Here is a 16,164-nt window from a genome sequence, read left to right as displayed (position 1 = left end):
ACAGGTTGCAGGGATTGAGGGCTTTTTTCCAAAGTGCTATTAAAATTTCCAAAACTGCTATTTAAATGTTAGTTAATGGTTCTGATGCTCTCAAATATGAGGTCCAGGCTCTGACTGGGGTGAAGTGTTCTTGCCTTTCTTTGAAGGATGGATGACTGGGCTTATGCCTAGGATTTGTCTACAAAGACTTCTTGTTGAACATTTAGGATCTATCAAAAATGTGAGTAACAGTAGCTGAAGTCAAATTTGGCAAGGACTTTGTTAGGATCACCTAAAAAGGCAGTGTTCAAATGATTTATGATGCTGCCTTTGCCATTGACACACAAAGTATTTTTTCACTTTGCAGTTCATTTCAGAGAAGCTGTTTCATTATGCCCATTAATCTGAAGTACAGAATAATCTGCAAAAATAATGTTGTATTTATTTCTTTTGAAACAGTCAGTTTACTTCTCTGTGAAGGTAAAGCGTAAAGGATGTCTGATAAGTGACTCTACAAAGGCAGGATGATATTTTTTGCTATCAGAATTCATTCCTGATATACTCAATTCTCCACTTTTGTCCTCTTTTCCTACCAGTCAGCAATTGATAGATTAGCTTAAAGCTTCTGACTGGAGTCATCTTCCTGTAATGTGTGTATTTGCTTTATGCTTTTTTTTGCTAATCTTTAGTGTCTCACCTCAGTAATCCCAACCCTCATTTCCCACACATAATTCCTTAGGTCAAAGCCAACCATATCCCATGGGTGCAGAAGTGTTCCTTTGTTGGATTTGTACTGGATACTGAAGTGCAGAGAGTTCGTCAGTGTGTCCCTTACTAAGTCAGCATTTTTGCTTACTTTTGCACAGACCCTTCTGAATTAGGGACTGCAAAAGAACAATGTATTGGCTGCCAGATTTGTCTTCATTTACAGGTGTAAATGTTAAGCTCCTTGAATGAATAATTTTCTTTAATTTAAAATACTTGGCAATAAGTATTCTGGATCTGGATCTGCAGTCTGGATTTGGAGTTGAAGTAAATTTCCTTTACTCTGTGTGAGGAGCCAGAGTCCCTTCAGTGTGTCTTGAGTAGCAAGGGTGGTAATGGACGAGATGAATGAATCTTTGAGGACATTGGGGAGGATGTGCAAGACCAAGCTCATAATCAAGTTTAAAAGAAGATTCAGAGTGAGGGCCTGACATATTTCATTTGTTTCAAATTTAAAATATTACAGTGATTGAGCACATAGTTATTGCGTACCTGTTACACTCACCTATATATGGTATGTGACCTGTTTTGTAAAACTTATACATGTGTTATCCAGTTGTATTTCCTGGTACCTCATTTTTAATGATTTGTGCTGTATTTGACCAAAATTACAGCCTGCTTTTAGTATTTAAAAATTTTTCTTCCTTTTCATTTTTAAAAGTTCTCTATAACAAACGTTTTACTTGTTGGATACAAGGTTTTGTATTGGAACCTGGGTACAGGTTCATTATTAACAAAATCAATCTAGTTTAAAAAATTTTTTTTTAGTTGAAAAATTGCCTGTAGCTTTTAGCACCTTAGTGTAAGACCACTTGGATAAATTTAAAAAAAAAAAAAAAGAAAAAAAGAGGAAAGAAGCCTGTTGTGCCATAGAAGACTGTTTTTCTTTCTGCTTGTTTTCTGGGCTTCAGGGCTTTGTATGTGCCTGATCGTGTTTAATTTTAGCTAAAATCTCTTTCTCAGAAATATCTCTCCTGTTCTCCCTCTGTGGTACTTCCAGACTTCTCCTGGATTGTATCACTAGCTAAATTTTGCAGCAGAGACTTTTATACCGACTGGGACTTGTTGGGTGGAGCATGTTGGTAACTCATACAGTTCTTTCCTGTTCTTGGGCTGAAGGGGCAGTGCCTGCTCTAAATTACCTGCTCACTGCTCGTGCCAAGAACATCAATCTTCTCTTACTATTTTTTGTGTTACTTTATGAGCCTTCCTTTGAGATGAACAGAGTTTTGGGGGCTGATCTGAATGGGGTCTTCATGCTCTACAGCCCTTTGCCAGAGTTATATAAATACCTGTTGTCCTCGTGCCCATCTGCGTGAATCAGGTCAGCCTTCACCTCCCACTGAAGCATTTCTTTTGCCACAGTAGTTTTGTTAACCCTGTGTGAGGACTTCTCTCTAACACCAAAATTAATTCCTGAATTAATTCAGCTGCTTCTGGTTTTAAAACCTAAAAATCGTTTAAAGTAAACGATAAAGTAAACTTGAGTGTTGTGAAGTCCAATACTGAACATATATTGCATTAACTCTTTTGGACAGCCCTTCCAAAGACCAATCTGTCTGTGTTCATTTGCTCCAAGCCTATCTCCAGGAAACTGCCCCAAGTGGGGGATCAAAGCAGGCAGCATGCCAGAGGTTTGTGTTTCAGACAGTTTGGCACACGCTGAAAGCTTGGTCTTTCCTGTATTAAGCCATGGGCAGATGTCCATTAAGAATGATTAGGCAGAATTTATATAAAGGCCTTGTAAAATGGTGTGTGTGGTTTTTTCCTTTCTTTTTTTTCCCTCGTCCCCTTGTCCTCTTACTTGAGACATTTTGTGTGGGTGTGTATTTTTTTCTAAATTTATAAACCCTGGCTTTTGCCCTGGTCCGGTAGAAACTGCTCACCCGCCCTTTTCCGTTTCCAGGCGGATTGCTGTTCTGTTATTGCTGTTCTGTTATTACAGTTCTGTAACTTTCTCCAACACTGTCCTGGTTTGCTTATTATAAATAGCTTGCAATAACCCTTTCAGTGCTGCTCTCCTTGTTGCTTTAAATCAGGACTGCCTGTTGTATTCATTAGAAAACCCAAACCAAAACAAGAATCTTCTCCCAAAAAGCAGATTAAAGATTTCTCCCCTGTTATGGCTTTCTGTTTGGATATTGACCATTTGCAGTGTCCCCAGACAGGACTTTTTTCTTTCTTCTCAATCCTAAGCCAGAATCTCCACTGAAATGGGATTTCTTTACAACTTTGGCAAAGAAATCCTTTCAGTTCTGAAGCTGAGGCAGCACTATCTTCACATGCCAAATGAATTAGAAGAATTTGGGGATAATATTTACATCTAGCTATGTCTTAGAGTCAATTTTCTTGTTGTCCTTCTCCTCTTTTACTTTTTCATTCCCTATCAAGCAAAAATTGATAGTGAAATGTAACATCTTCGTTCCTCTAGTATCAGTGTTTAAATTAAGTCTGAATTGTCTAAGTAGTTAGGTAAAAGTAAAGCAAACCTGGCTGACCTACTCTTTGGTGCAGTGCTTTAAGTGTGTAATCAGACCAGAAAAGTAGCCTCAAATTTGTTTCTTGTAACAGTTCAGAATTTCATTGATTATCTTGGGAATTAACTTGGACAGTCCTTAAGTGCAAGTTATGATGCAAGACAATAGAAAACAAGGTTAAGCATTAGGTCAGTTGGTATTTTCCAGGAAAAAGAGAGTAAATTGTTCTCTTTGGTAGTCAAGTAGACAAATTCAAATAGATTTTTCAAAAGCATCAGAGGATCAAGGATACATGTATAAAATAACAATAAATATACTGTAGACTTAACTTTTTAACACTTGTGAAAACCATGGCTCTGGAAAATAGGGTACATATGGGTACACTGTCTCCTCTCTTTCCTGACCAGATGTGGAAAACGGAGGTTGCTAGTGAGTATTTCTTTTTAGATGTAGAAAGATGTTTCATTCATATGCAAAGCTCCCACTGGATGAATAATAAAGCTCTGAGTGTACTGTAAGTCTGTCCAAGTAGTGGAGGACTGGCTATTCTCTTCTGTACCCAGCCTTTTACTTAACATGTACATTTCCTTATTAAATGGGAATTTATTTAATAGTAATTGAAATAGATCTTTTAACACTGTTTTCAAAGCACAAAGTAGCTGGGACAGGGTTGAAAATGGTAAATCATCCATGCTAATTTATGTTATCTAAAGAACTGCTCTTTGAGCTAATGTCCAGAATAACTAGGCCAAATGGTCCTGTTGAAATTCCCCTTGGAAGCAGAGCAATAATTGGATGAATGTTTAGCTTGTGAACAAAAAATCCACGCTAAAGTTTATGCATTCTGGTTGGAAAAGGGAATAAAAGAGAAGTGGGCTGTAAGAACATTTTATTTGTCAAAAGGGATCTAAAGGAGACAAAGATGTTTTCCCTTCTCCCATGTGTCTTCACCACAGTGAGGATGATTCAGCTTGTGTATGGTCTCTGGAATGCATACATGTAGGGAGAGAGAGAAGAGGGTTTCTTTAGGTGCAGCTAATTGAAAATACTGTAGGAGATAATGTCTATAGCACATTGCCTCACCATGCAGTTACCTACCTCAGCAAGTTTATCATCTTTATGTTGACTAAAAATAAGGGGCTTTTTAATCTCTGCTAACAAAACACATTTCTCCAGAAGACCTCTCTGAAGCAGGAATTCATTGTTTCTGAAGCAGTTGTGTTGGCAAGTAGGCTTTAGCTGTATTTCTGTGGTAAGTTCTTTTGTCCATGATAGCATTTTGGGATCCCAGCATCGATGTGGCTTACTCTGCCTCTGATTGGACAGTTTATATTTAGTTGCTGGTTCCCTATAATAGCTTTCAGATGGAGATGTCAAAGAACACATACCCTTGTGCTGCTGTAATCCTGAAAGAGCATGGGGGAGTGAAAAAGAAATAAAAAGGAATTGATGTCTTTGCACAGAAGTAGAGTTTGGGAAAAAAACAGCAGCTGCTTTCAGCAGCAGAATTCTGAAATTAATTAAAAAAAAAATAGGTAGCCAGTAAAAACAAAATGCCATAGTGAATTTTTGCCAGCTCCTGAGGGACAGTGGAGCCTGACCATAGGAGCTGGAAGAATTAGGTCCTGGTGCCAGCCAGTACATAGGCAGGATCTTTGTAAAGCTGATGGCTGAGAAGAACATGAGGGATGATTCTCTCCCAAGATGTATATGATAAAAACAGAGTGCTGCTACCACTGTGCTGGTAATGTATTGGACCTATTTGGAGTCCTGGCGACTCTAACTTACTTTGGAGGAGGAAATGCTAAAGCATGCTCTAGTCTAGTTTGACTTGAGCTAGTTTATGTCATTACACAGCATGATTTTCATTTTTTCTACCAGCTAGAACTGGGAGCAAATCACAGAAGGGTAGGGATGAGAGACACCTACTGAGGTCACTTAGTCATCAGCTCTGGAGCAAGACCATCTCAAAGGCCTGCAATAATGCTGACTCTGTAATCTATTCCTGTACTTAAAACCCAAATACACACACATACCAAGCAAAATAATACTAACCTAGTGTGTTTCTTGCTCAATTCAAGTGCCTTTGTGATGGACAGAGCAGGAAGAACATTTTGTTTCCTTTCTCTTTGCAGCAGTGTTCTACATTCTTGGAAGGTGTTGTCTTTGTTTTTCTCCCTCAGTTTTCACATCTGTAAGACAGATAATCTTGATGCTCTCTGGGCTCCAGCTAATTCTGCATCTGCCTTCAACTAGGGTGTCATGGGTAGAACACAGTGCTCCAGATTAGGCCTGAGAGATGCTGAGAATTTCTTTCTTGCAGATGCAGCATGGTTGTACAGCTCAATCTCACTGCCTTTTATCAACAGTATCATGCTGTTGATTTCTTCAGCCTGTAATTAAGTGTGACTTTTTCTCTCAACATTTGTGATCAATAATCCCTATGTAGGTATTCTTGATTACACCTAACTGTGTAATTGAGGCACCTAGATAGAAATAAAGTAATTCCCCTCTGTTTATGTTGGTTAAATTGCTATAACTGTTAAATTACTTAACACAAAAATGCAGCTTGACAAGCATACTGTCTTTAGACATTTGAGCCATTCAAATAAGAAGAATGTTTTACTCGGGCCAGAGGTCTATGGGATTGATGGCTTCTGTCTTTTTAGGTAGTGAATATTTAATCTTTATATTTGTCTAGTGTGCAGTTTTCCCATTATCCTAAAGCAGTTTCACCGAGGCCACAAGTGACGGTCATTTCAACACCTAATGATAAAAATATTTTTGGTGTGATTTATTACTTGAGTTGGTGTTGATCTGCTCACAGACAGTAAATGATCAACAGCTACCTGGAGTAATTTTTGCTTTATGTGATAGACTCACCAGACATAAAGCTGTGCAGCTGTTTGGTTCACAGCTATCAGGGAATGGTAAGGTGAACAGAAAGGGGAGGAAAACAGCCTCATTGGAGACAGCGCAATCCTGTGATTTATGCAGGGCAGCCTGCCCAGCACTGGACTGCTAGAGGATATTTTTCCCTGTAGCATTCAAGCATGACTTTAGATCTGCCTGTTTTTCACCTACTACAAGGAAAATAAACCTTTTAACCACTAATCATGTGTCCCTTTCCACATGTGTGATTTCTAACTTGATAGTGGAGGGAGAAAAAAAACCAAAAAAAGCTGAGTATTTGTTATATCTAGGGCTTCTTGTTTAGTTGCTTTGTGCTCTGAGGGTAGTGCTTGAGTAATAGTTGCAGCAGGGCTGGTGAGCAGGCAGGAATAGATCTGAAGGTGCTTTCAGGCTATTCAGAAGAAGAGCAGCTCACTGATAAACTACAGCTTTCTAGAAATTTTATTTTTGCACATGCAGGGAGAGCTTTAGATATTTTATAGAAAAACTCCTTCTCCATGAGGTTTTGCTGCTTTTCCTTAGTCGGCTCCAAGATTGTGTGAGAGGTGCATTGGGGAGATTTTACACCTCCAGACTCCTGCTTGGCTGCAGGCTGTTTCCTCTGGGCTTCCTGCTCAGTGGCTTTGCTGGTGGTTTCGCATTGTTCCCCACTGATGACTCAGAGAAACAGGAAAGAGATCCCCTGGTGAACAAAAAGCGCAACCACCAAACAGGTGCTTGTATTCTGGTGTTGCAGAGGACAAACCACCTCATTCTGGACTTTTTCCTACGATTCTTATCTGCAGCTATGAGACTCAGGAGGAATGGGTCATACATGCTGAACGGGTAAGAAAGCCTGCATCCTCTCTTGAAACTTCATCATTAAAACCACGTGCAAACAGAAGCCTTTATTTTCCTTTCTAGTGACGGGCTACATGAAATAAAGGCCATGTCTTTTGTCTCAAGAAGAATGGGATTACAGCATAGGAAATGCGCAGCTTATTTAGCTTGTTTTCTTTCTGCATCTTGTTAGGTTTGTTTTCATAGTGGGTGCATTGGGTGGGGGCAGATTACAGTTGTCTGTATATTAAAATGAAGTGGATTTACTCAGTAAGGCCATTAAATATTAGGAACTGAAACATTAGGAACTCTGTGATTCCCACAGAAGTGCCTGTGGTAATTATTCTAAGCATTTTCCAGCTTCTGATATAGAAAAGAGCTAAGCTCATTAAATGTGATGCTGCCTGACAAGGAATATAAATTACTTTAAATTTAACCAGTCTGAAAAATTAGTATAAGTTTTTAGTACTTCAAACTACTACTCTGAGTTACTTCACTAGCTTTGTGGTTTTAAAAGTACTGATTTTTTTTCTCTCTGATTGCTGTTACATCTTCTCAGTGACAGAGAATATATTGTAACTGGAAAGATGGTAACTAACTAAATATTCCTTGTTCAAGGAATCTTATAATAATAATTGAAAATAGAGAATTTACAGGGAAATTTTTTTTAAATAATTGCATTTGACATTTACTAAAGCAGATTGTTGTATGTCTTCATGAGATACAAGTTTTATTTCTGAGCACACCTTAGCTGGTCTGAAGAGGACTTGTACTTCCACTGTGCAGTGGTAACTGTTTGCTTGCAGCTGGCAGGTGACTTCACAAATGAAGAAAATTATTAGTCTTGGAGTGTCACTTTGCTGCTTTTAACCCTCCGTAATGAGTAAGTGCAGTGCTAAGTGCTGCATGGTGCAGTTGCCTTAGTGCTGCATTCCTGAAAAGCCCAGATGTGCTTCAGAGTACAGGTGTGCAGACTAACCCCCACAGTGCCTTGTTGCTTTAAAGTCGTGGTCCGTGCTGCAGCTGAGTGGCAATCTCTGCACAGGCGAGGCAGATAGCAGCCCAAATGGATTGGGAATACTTTAGCAGTGTTGTTAGCTGGACTGCACTGATTTCTGCCTGCAATGGTTTGCACAATGCTGCTTAGAAGGATCCTTTGCTTTGCCAAAATGTTTAAATTTGATTTTTAAAAATGCTAAAATTTGATTTGGATTGGGTTTTCTTAAAGTCAAAGTAGATGGGTGTCAACATCTTCCTGGCACATCCTTAACATTTTTTATGGCTGTAGTAAAAATGCTATTATCTGACTGCATACAAGATCAAACATAACTGAAAGTTACTATCTTACAGTGTTTGGTTTAAAGCTGCAAGATGAATTTGTCCCTCAGTGGGATTATGTTTGTAGTAGAGAGAGGCTAAGAATATATTCTCATTAACTTAGCTTTCTTGCAGAGGTTTTTGACCTTTGAGAAATTATCTTAGAGAGCCAATTAAGAAACGATGTTGAAAAGCTAAAGGTAATAGATATTGCTTATGTTAAAAGAATTTTTTTTTTTACTTTAGTTACAAGAAGCACAATCTTTAATTGATTTGAGTTTTATTAAAAATGAATGAATGCATGGTATAGAACTTCAGGGAAATATATTGTGCAAGATCACCCTGTGCATCTGTTCTGCCTTGTTCTAACTTGCAAGATGATGCATAATCATTTTAAGGAATTTCACTTGTTGTGGCCCAGTGTGTACCTGGCATTACATTTTGCAGCAAGCATTTACCTGAAAGTGTTGTATTACAGTCAGTAATAAAACCAGTGGCACCCAAATGCTTGCATGAAAAAGAACCTTCAGCTGTGAGTTTGTGGGAGACTTCCATATTATCTGATTCTAACATGCTGATGTGCTTTACTTTATTAAACAACAGATGCTGAGGAGTGAATTTATCTAATTAAAGAAATTCCTTTTATGTTTATCTCTTGCCTAGATGGTTTAATAATGCAAGGTAATGGAAAAAGAGCTTCAAGTATGCTTTCCTGTTTAGCCTAAACTTTTGCCAGGTCAGCAGAAAAGCTTGTTTTGATCTTCAGGGGTTTTTGTTTGGGACAGCATGTTCCACTTGTCAGGTGGAGAGGCACCCTGTTGTGCAGGTCACTTGAGGAGAGGGGAGCTCATTGGGGTGGAGTGTTGTAGGGCAGAGATACAAATGCTGCTGCAGCAGGTAGCTGCACTTGCAGAGAACATAGTTACTGTGGGAGTGCACTTTACAGTGCAGTGCATGAAAACTTTATTGAAAAGAAAAAAAAAAAAACCAAAACCAAACAAGAAAAAAGGGGGTTGTAAACAAGGAAGTGTAGCAAAAGTCATCATGATAATGAGTTTTTTTCATTAAATATTATTTTGTCAGGCTCTGATTGTGCTTGTAAACTCATAAAGGGGAGAAAGATTGCAAGGGGAGCTAAGGTACTTGAAAATATTTTCAAACCTAACACCAGCAGAAAGCCTCCCCTGCCTCACCTTTCTGCTGTTCCATCACACCTCAGTTGACACTAATGTAAGAACTGTACAAACATAAAATGGAAACACAACTGAAAACCAGAGTTTCACTTAGAAACAGTGATTTATAGGTATTCTTTGAGCAGGTCTCACTGGACATAGGCATGTTTGCTCTTGCTTTTTGAAGTGGGTAATGGTTAGGCTTGTGGAGACAGAGGTATCTGGTGCTGAGATTCATCAGAGGACACAGAAGACCCATTTTATCTTGCTGAGACTAAGGTAGAAATCTTACCTGCCAGCATCTCTTTGACCATGTTGTTAAGTCAGCTTTGCTGTTGTGTGCTATCCTGCCATGTGCTGATTATATTTCTTTGCATTGCAAAGTTTCTTTTTATAAATGATCTCTTTTGAAGGTCATCTTAGCTTGGGAGATATTCCTTTATTTGCTTGGTGCTGTGTTGTGACACAGTGACACTGAAAAATGCACTGGTGCTGTAATCATTTCAGCATCAATTTTTTTCTCTTTGCCGTTGCTATTTCTTCTTTTGTTGTCTCTTGTCCCTTTGCCATTTGGAATTAGTCATACTGAAGTAGAAGTCTTTGCAGGCTGGTAGGGTGTTAAATAACAAATACTGTTTACTACACATCTATTTCCTCTTTTTCTTGTAATGACTTGAGTTTAAGGAAGAGTATAAATCCAAGCATGCATTTCACAAGATATGACCTCAATGCACCTGAAACAAATATGCAGCTTGAACTTGGGCCGTGCGATCTAAACTTCCTGTGTCTTTTGGATCATAATGTACAGGCCTATGCATTCCTATAACCTTTGTAGTGATGCAGATAGAACTGTGCCCTTGAGGTGTCCCTTCACAATTGCCATGCCCTCTGTGGGAAGGCTTTGCTGCAGTGGGAAGCAGATCTTGCAGTCGGAGAAGTGAAGACCTCTGTTGGACAGCTGGCAGCTTGCTGACTTCTCTCCCAATAATGCAGGGGATATTGACAAACAGTCTCCAAGGTAAAAATTGCACCCAAAGTGCGCTTTCTGATGATCCTGGTGAGAGCCATGTGATGATTCTCTTCTGCTTCTCATGGTAATTTTGACAAGGTCAGGTGACCACATTTGGTCTGCAAGTGCAGGTTTAGAAGCTTGACAGCTGTGTGAAGATAAATAACCTCTGCAACTCCTGCACAGTGGCCATCCCAAACCTGTGGTGATGGAACTGAACAGCATGTGCAAGAGATTGTTTGCTGAAACAAATATGTAGCACAAAGTACAATATTTAGATGTTAATTAAATAATTTTTATCTTCTCATCATTGCGCTGCCTGACTCTGCACTGCTGTGTGGCATGTTTTCCTGGGATGTTTTTAAGTGCCAAAGCAAAATAGCTAGATCACACATTCAGAAATCTGGTGGAGGAGAAAGCTTTGAAAATGCAGTATTTGCAGCTTAGCATCTCAGTGCCTGTGCTGCTGAGGAGCACTTGCTCAATTTTCTTGAAGAGTTTGTGTTTAACTTGTGACATTGTTATGTCAGTGTTTCACCTGAGAGTTCAAATAGTTTGACATCTCCCTTCTCCTGCTCAGCACTGCCCTGGGCCCTTGTGAAAATGCTCTTTGAGTTCCACTCTGCATGGAGGGGATTTTTTGTTGATTTTTTTTCTGCATTCATCTCGGGTCTGTGTGTACCTAAAGGTGATTATATATTATCACAGTCAGAACTAACCACTGCCTTGAAACAAATTCAACTTGGACAGGGACAAAATACTTTGGAGTATCCTAATGATTAATGGATGCTCACTGACTGATAAAAAATATTGTTGGCGCAAGATGTTTCCTCTTCTCCAAGCCACTGCTTTCAACTAATGATTTTTGATTTTGAGCCAAGCACTGAAATTGAAAAAGAATTTGTTTTTCTTGTGTGCTTCCGTCTTGTACTGACGCAAAGCAAGCCAAGGAGAAAAAGTAGTATCTTATATTTGTTTTGCCCAAAAAAAGTAGAAATCGGAAAGGACATGGTAAGTCTGCTTCAGAAGGCCTTTTTATTAAATCCCATTGCAACTGCAGGAAAAATATCTTTGAAGGATGTGACAAACAGCTCATGAAAGCCCGTTGAATTAGCTCATCTGGCAGACAGAGGTGGTATGAACACCCAAATATCTTATCTGAGGAGAAGCAGCTGTTTGAACTGCTTTACAGTCCTCCCAAATTACCACATTTTCTGTCATGGAAAAAGGGGAAATCTAAGGGTAGCAGTACAGACTATTATCCTTGGAAAGCACAGCACAAATTTATCAGATTAGAGCCAAAAATGTAGATTATCCACTTCAGTGTTTTTTTTAATTGGGCATCCATTTTTGGAGAGTAGTCTTTAGAATGCTTTGTGGTGTCAGAAAATGTAAGCCAAGATGCAAAATGCCAGCACTGCTGGCTGGGCTCTGCCTGACTAGAGGTATCTTAGTAATTTCTTGGTCAGCTGTAGCCCTCTCCTCATTTGTACCTTAGTTACAAGTTCACTCGTACACTTTCTGAAGCTGACAGTGATCTTCATTCCTGTGCCTCAGTTACAAAGTGAGATGGCTTCTCACGTGTCATTAAAATGTCCTTATTTTGCTTCTTTTTGGAGGAAGGTAGCTGCAGTGAATGCAGGGATGGTGTTTCAGTAGTGTTTGCATGCAGATATCTAAGGCAGCTCTGACTGCTGGCTGTGTACAGGAGAGCAGCCTCTGAGGACAACCAAAATGTGGCAAATACTCACGCTCTACAAACAACAGAAGCTGCCTTTCTAAAATATTTTGCCCAAGTCTCCCACTCCACCGCCTTGCATCCCATGTTTACCATTCCATTACTGCCCAGTGACAGAGCCAAATGATGCGGACAGGGTTTCACTCTTGCACCATTTCCCACAGGCAGAATGGGTTTCTGACTGTTCCTAAGCACTGCTGCCCCACTGTGCTGTGAAGGTGCACTCCTGCAGGTTCTGGCTGCTGTGCTCTTCCCTGTGCTCTGCCTGAGAGAGACCCCATTTGTTTTACTGTTGGCTCTACTGTAGGAACTATGGAGCAGTTATGGTGCCATCAAAAGCTAGAGAAAGAGGGTGATGATGAATGCAAGGGTCTCAAAAGCAAACAGACAGTAGACTCCCTGTCACCATGTGGTGACAATAGCTTACCATTTACAGCAATTCCACCACAGTTTGGCATTATTTATGGATCCTCGGCAGTCCTGCTACTGTACATCTTACTCTGTGTTTGCTAAATTGGAATTATGGTGCAAAATACCAAACCACTTCTAGAACTGTAATTCTGAATCTCTTGAGTTAATCCTCACCTTCAGGAATGTTTGTGTTATAGAGGGTTGGGAGTATTTTTTTTTTCCCTTTAAACTATTCAGGCTGAGAAAATTGTAGAAAGTAGTTTGTAAAAAGCTGGGGCTGTTCAGCCTGGAGAAGAGAAGGTTGTGTGGAGAACTCACAGTGTCTTTCCAGTATTTGAAGGGGGCCTATAGGGAAGCAGGAGGATTCTGTATGAGGAACTGTAGTGACAGGACAAGTAAGGGGTTCAAACTGAAAGAGGGGAAATTCTCTGCTGTGAGGGTGGTGAGGCACTGGAACAGATTATGGAGAGGTAGGGATGTCCCATCCCTGCAAGTGTTCAAGGCCAGGCTGGATGGGGCTCTCAGCAGTCTGGTCTAGTGGAAAGTTCCCTTCCCATTGCAGTGGGGCTGGAACTGGATGATCTTTAAGGTCCCTTCCAACCCAAACCATTCTATGATTCTATTGCCCTTTATATTCAGCCTAGCTGTGCACGTAGGATTTGTCCTACAACACAAGATTTATGATCTCACATGTGTTTTCCTTGGAATTTTTTTTTGCATGCGTGAGCATTCAAAAGTAGTTTAGGCATTTTTATATTCCCTAACAATGTATGTGTAAAGGCTTAAACTGTAAGCCTTATATGGGGAAACTATTATAAATGTAATGCTTCTAAATAAAAGATTTCATTAGAACTTGCACTGTGAGTCATTGTTGTTATGTTAGTAGTGTTATTCCCAAATATGGATTTGGAACTGGACCTTCTTCATGGTGAATGCTGCAGATGACTTAGAGAAAACAAGTATTTAATATAAATACCAAATTTTTGGGGGGTAGCCTCTTGTTCAGCCAGATCACTGGGGCATATAGTATAAAATAATTTTGTAATGAAATTCTGAAACTGCAGTACTTTATGCCAGGTGATACTTTAGTTAGAAAAGTTTTAGGGAATTTGTTTTTTTTTTTAATATGAAAAATTGATTAAGACTCAGGCTGTGGCACAGAAGTATGCTCATTTTAATACATACTCTTAAAATTGGCCTGATCAATTAGTCTCCTGCATTTTGGAAATGTTTAAATTAAAGAACAACCTACAGGAATATATATGTTCATTCCACAGCTTATCTACGTGCAGCTAACAGTAACTCTTCACAGATACTTTATTAATCTCTGCCAGAAGCAAAGATTTAATTCGGAACTCCAAATTGTGCTGTTGCAGGTCTTGTGTGTGTGTATTCTTCTCTCCCCCTTTTTTTTTTTTTTAATCCCACCATAGTGTATGTACTTAATGGAAATGTCTCACCTCTTGATATATACCAATGTTGTGACACAAATTCCAGAAAGCTTTCATCCTTGCACTTACACAGAATCTCAGGTGGTAGGAAGTGCTCATTTTAGGATTTGAGTATTACAAAGATGTTTCAATTAACAATCTGGGGCCAGAACAGGGAACAACAAAACACTTCAGATGTTTATTTTTAAGGGTATTTTTTTGGACACCTTCTCTGCCCTTCCCTCCCTCCAAGTAAACTGCTTTCTGGAGTATGTAGTGTGGTCAGGGCTGATAATAAAAGTTGCATATATGCAGGGTAAGAAGTACCCACTAAAACTAGCCATATAATTTATCTGTTTTACACCAGAACTATTAACAGCCCAATTTATAGCTCATTAGTAATAACTAGGAGCAGTAAATTAACTGTCAACTTTTATACCAATTACTGTGAATTGCAGATACAGAAGCCTGATATGCAATGGACAGTTTATTTCTTCCCCCTAAGATGCTCTGAGGACTAGAGCTTTTTAATGGGTTGTTACTGTGAAGAGATACTGAATAAATGTATTAAATGTAGCCATTTAAAAGGCATTTTTCAGTGAATTCAGGCTTTCCATTAAAAGAAAATGGGAAAGAAAAAAAGGTTTACCTTCTTCCCATGCCCACTGTCGAACCATACCTATAATAATGATGGTGTAAATTGAGGTTTCTTTCCTTGTAGCTGTCTTGTGGGAACTCTTGGATATGGCCCCCTTTTAAGCTAAGAAAGAAAAAGAAAATGTTAATGATTTTTTTAAAGTCTCTCATTCCCAAAGCTGTGTCCTGCCAACAATGCAGCACAAATCATCACTTTGCTCTGTGCTGCTAGATTACCTAAAAGAAAATGGGATTTAACTTATTCTATGTGGGACAGAACAGCAGCGATGCCAAGGGGTGCTAATGATTAGGAACCTCATGCATTGGCAAGATACTGCTGCTGAACTGGAGGGAGCTGCAGCACCACGGCTGCTGACTCTGAGCCTGTTGGGTTTATTGGCTTTGGGTGCTTTATTTCACAACAGTCATGCAGCTACATTACTAAAGGTGTTGAACATATTATTTTTCAAGACAAGTGTTTGCTTTCCCAGTCAGTTTTAATTATGGGTGTATTCAAGATACAGTAACAAGGCATTTTCTGTGGGGCATTTAATCATTTTTTCATTATAATTTGATTTCATGGAGCTTGCGAGAAGATTTTTGTAATAAGTGATGGCTCACAGAACAGTGAAGAGGAATTACACTGACTACATATTTAAATATTTTTATGGGGTTAAATGCTGTGTTTTGTAATATGCTCAAGGCACTGCACTTAGGATTACTAAAAAAATTTTTTTTTATTTGTAAGCTCTAAAAGACTGTTCAGTCTGACCTTGACAAATACAAGTTCAGGTAGCTGTGTAGGAACTGAAAGAAATTAGGGTTTTTTTTCAGATTCATTTAATTTTTTCACTAAAGAAATTTAATTTCTCAGTGTTTGGAATATGAATTTTGAAGAAAGAGAGGTGGATTCCCATCCAGATTAGCACCCTAATACTGAGCAGTCTGGATGTTAGGTACTTTCTGCAAAGGTTAATAACATCTCAAACTTAATATGTGATGTAATCAAGCTATTTTAGGACTTGGGGCTTTTTTTGGTAGCTCATAACAAATAGTGTCAAATGGACATCTTGGTTTGTTTTTCTTTTTCCAGTGGAGAACTTTCCTTCTGTTCATGCTAATTCTTTTTCTATTACTGATTTTTAGTATGTGTTCCTGATATACATTTGATCAAAAAGATCTGTCCTTTCAAACATACAAATTAGTTACCAAGTGACTGACCTTCCTAGAAAACCCACACACATTTGTCCTAATGTTTTGGTTTTTTCCCCTGAGCTACAATATTACTACTGGCTTATGGTTTCTGAAGTGGAGGTGTAGAATTTTCTTGTGCTCTGGGGAGCTGTGTTCTCAACTTGAAACAGCATAGTTTATAAAACACGGATAAAAATGTCTAGCCACTTTATAAGGTGCATAAGAATGAATTAACTTGTACAGTTATTGAAAAAGACATATTTATTTGCATTTGTTGCATTTATGTAAAGGTAAATAAAGTCTG

At 38.9% G+C, this 16,164-nt stretch overlaps 1 protein-coding gene across 3 annotated transcripts in view; it reads left to right on the top strand.

Moving 5' to 3' along the window:
• MOB2 (MOB kinase activator 2) overlaps positions 1 to 16,164 on the top strand; it is a 109,252-nt gene that overhangs the window by 47,424 nt on the left and 45,664 nt on the right. Inside the window, exon 1 of one of the 3 annotated variants that reach the window (XM_085062827.1) lies at positions 6,934 to 6,959. The exons of the other annotated variants lie outside the window; for them this stretch is intronic. Within the exon in view, the coding sequence (XP_084918953.1) occupies positions 6,949 to 6,959 (11 nt within the window). The 5' untranslated portion in view covers positions 6,934 to 6,948. Of the gene's footprint in view, positions 1 to 6,933; positions 6,960 to 16,164 lie in introns of those variants that run through there. 3 annotated transcript variants of the gene reach the window in all.

Source organism: Lichenostomus cassidix, chromosome 5 (genome assembly GCF_008360975.1).
Source record: "Lichenostomus cassidix isolate B80296 chromosome 5, HeHo_3.0, whole genome shotgun sequence".
Classification (NCBI taxonomy): Eukaryota; Metazoa; Chordata; class Aves; order Passeriformes; family Meliphagidae; genus Lichenostomus; species Lichenostomus cassidix.
Note: the sequence above shows the minus strand (reverse complement) of the source record. Positions and strands in the feature narration are given on the sequence as shown.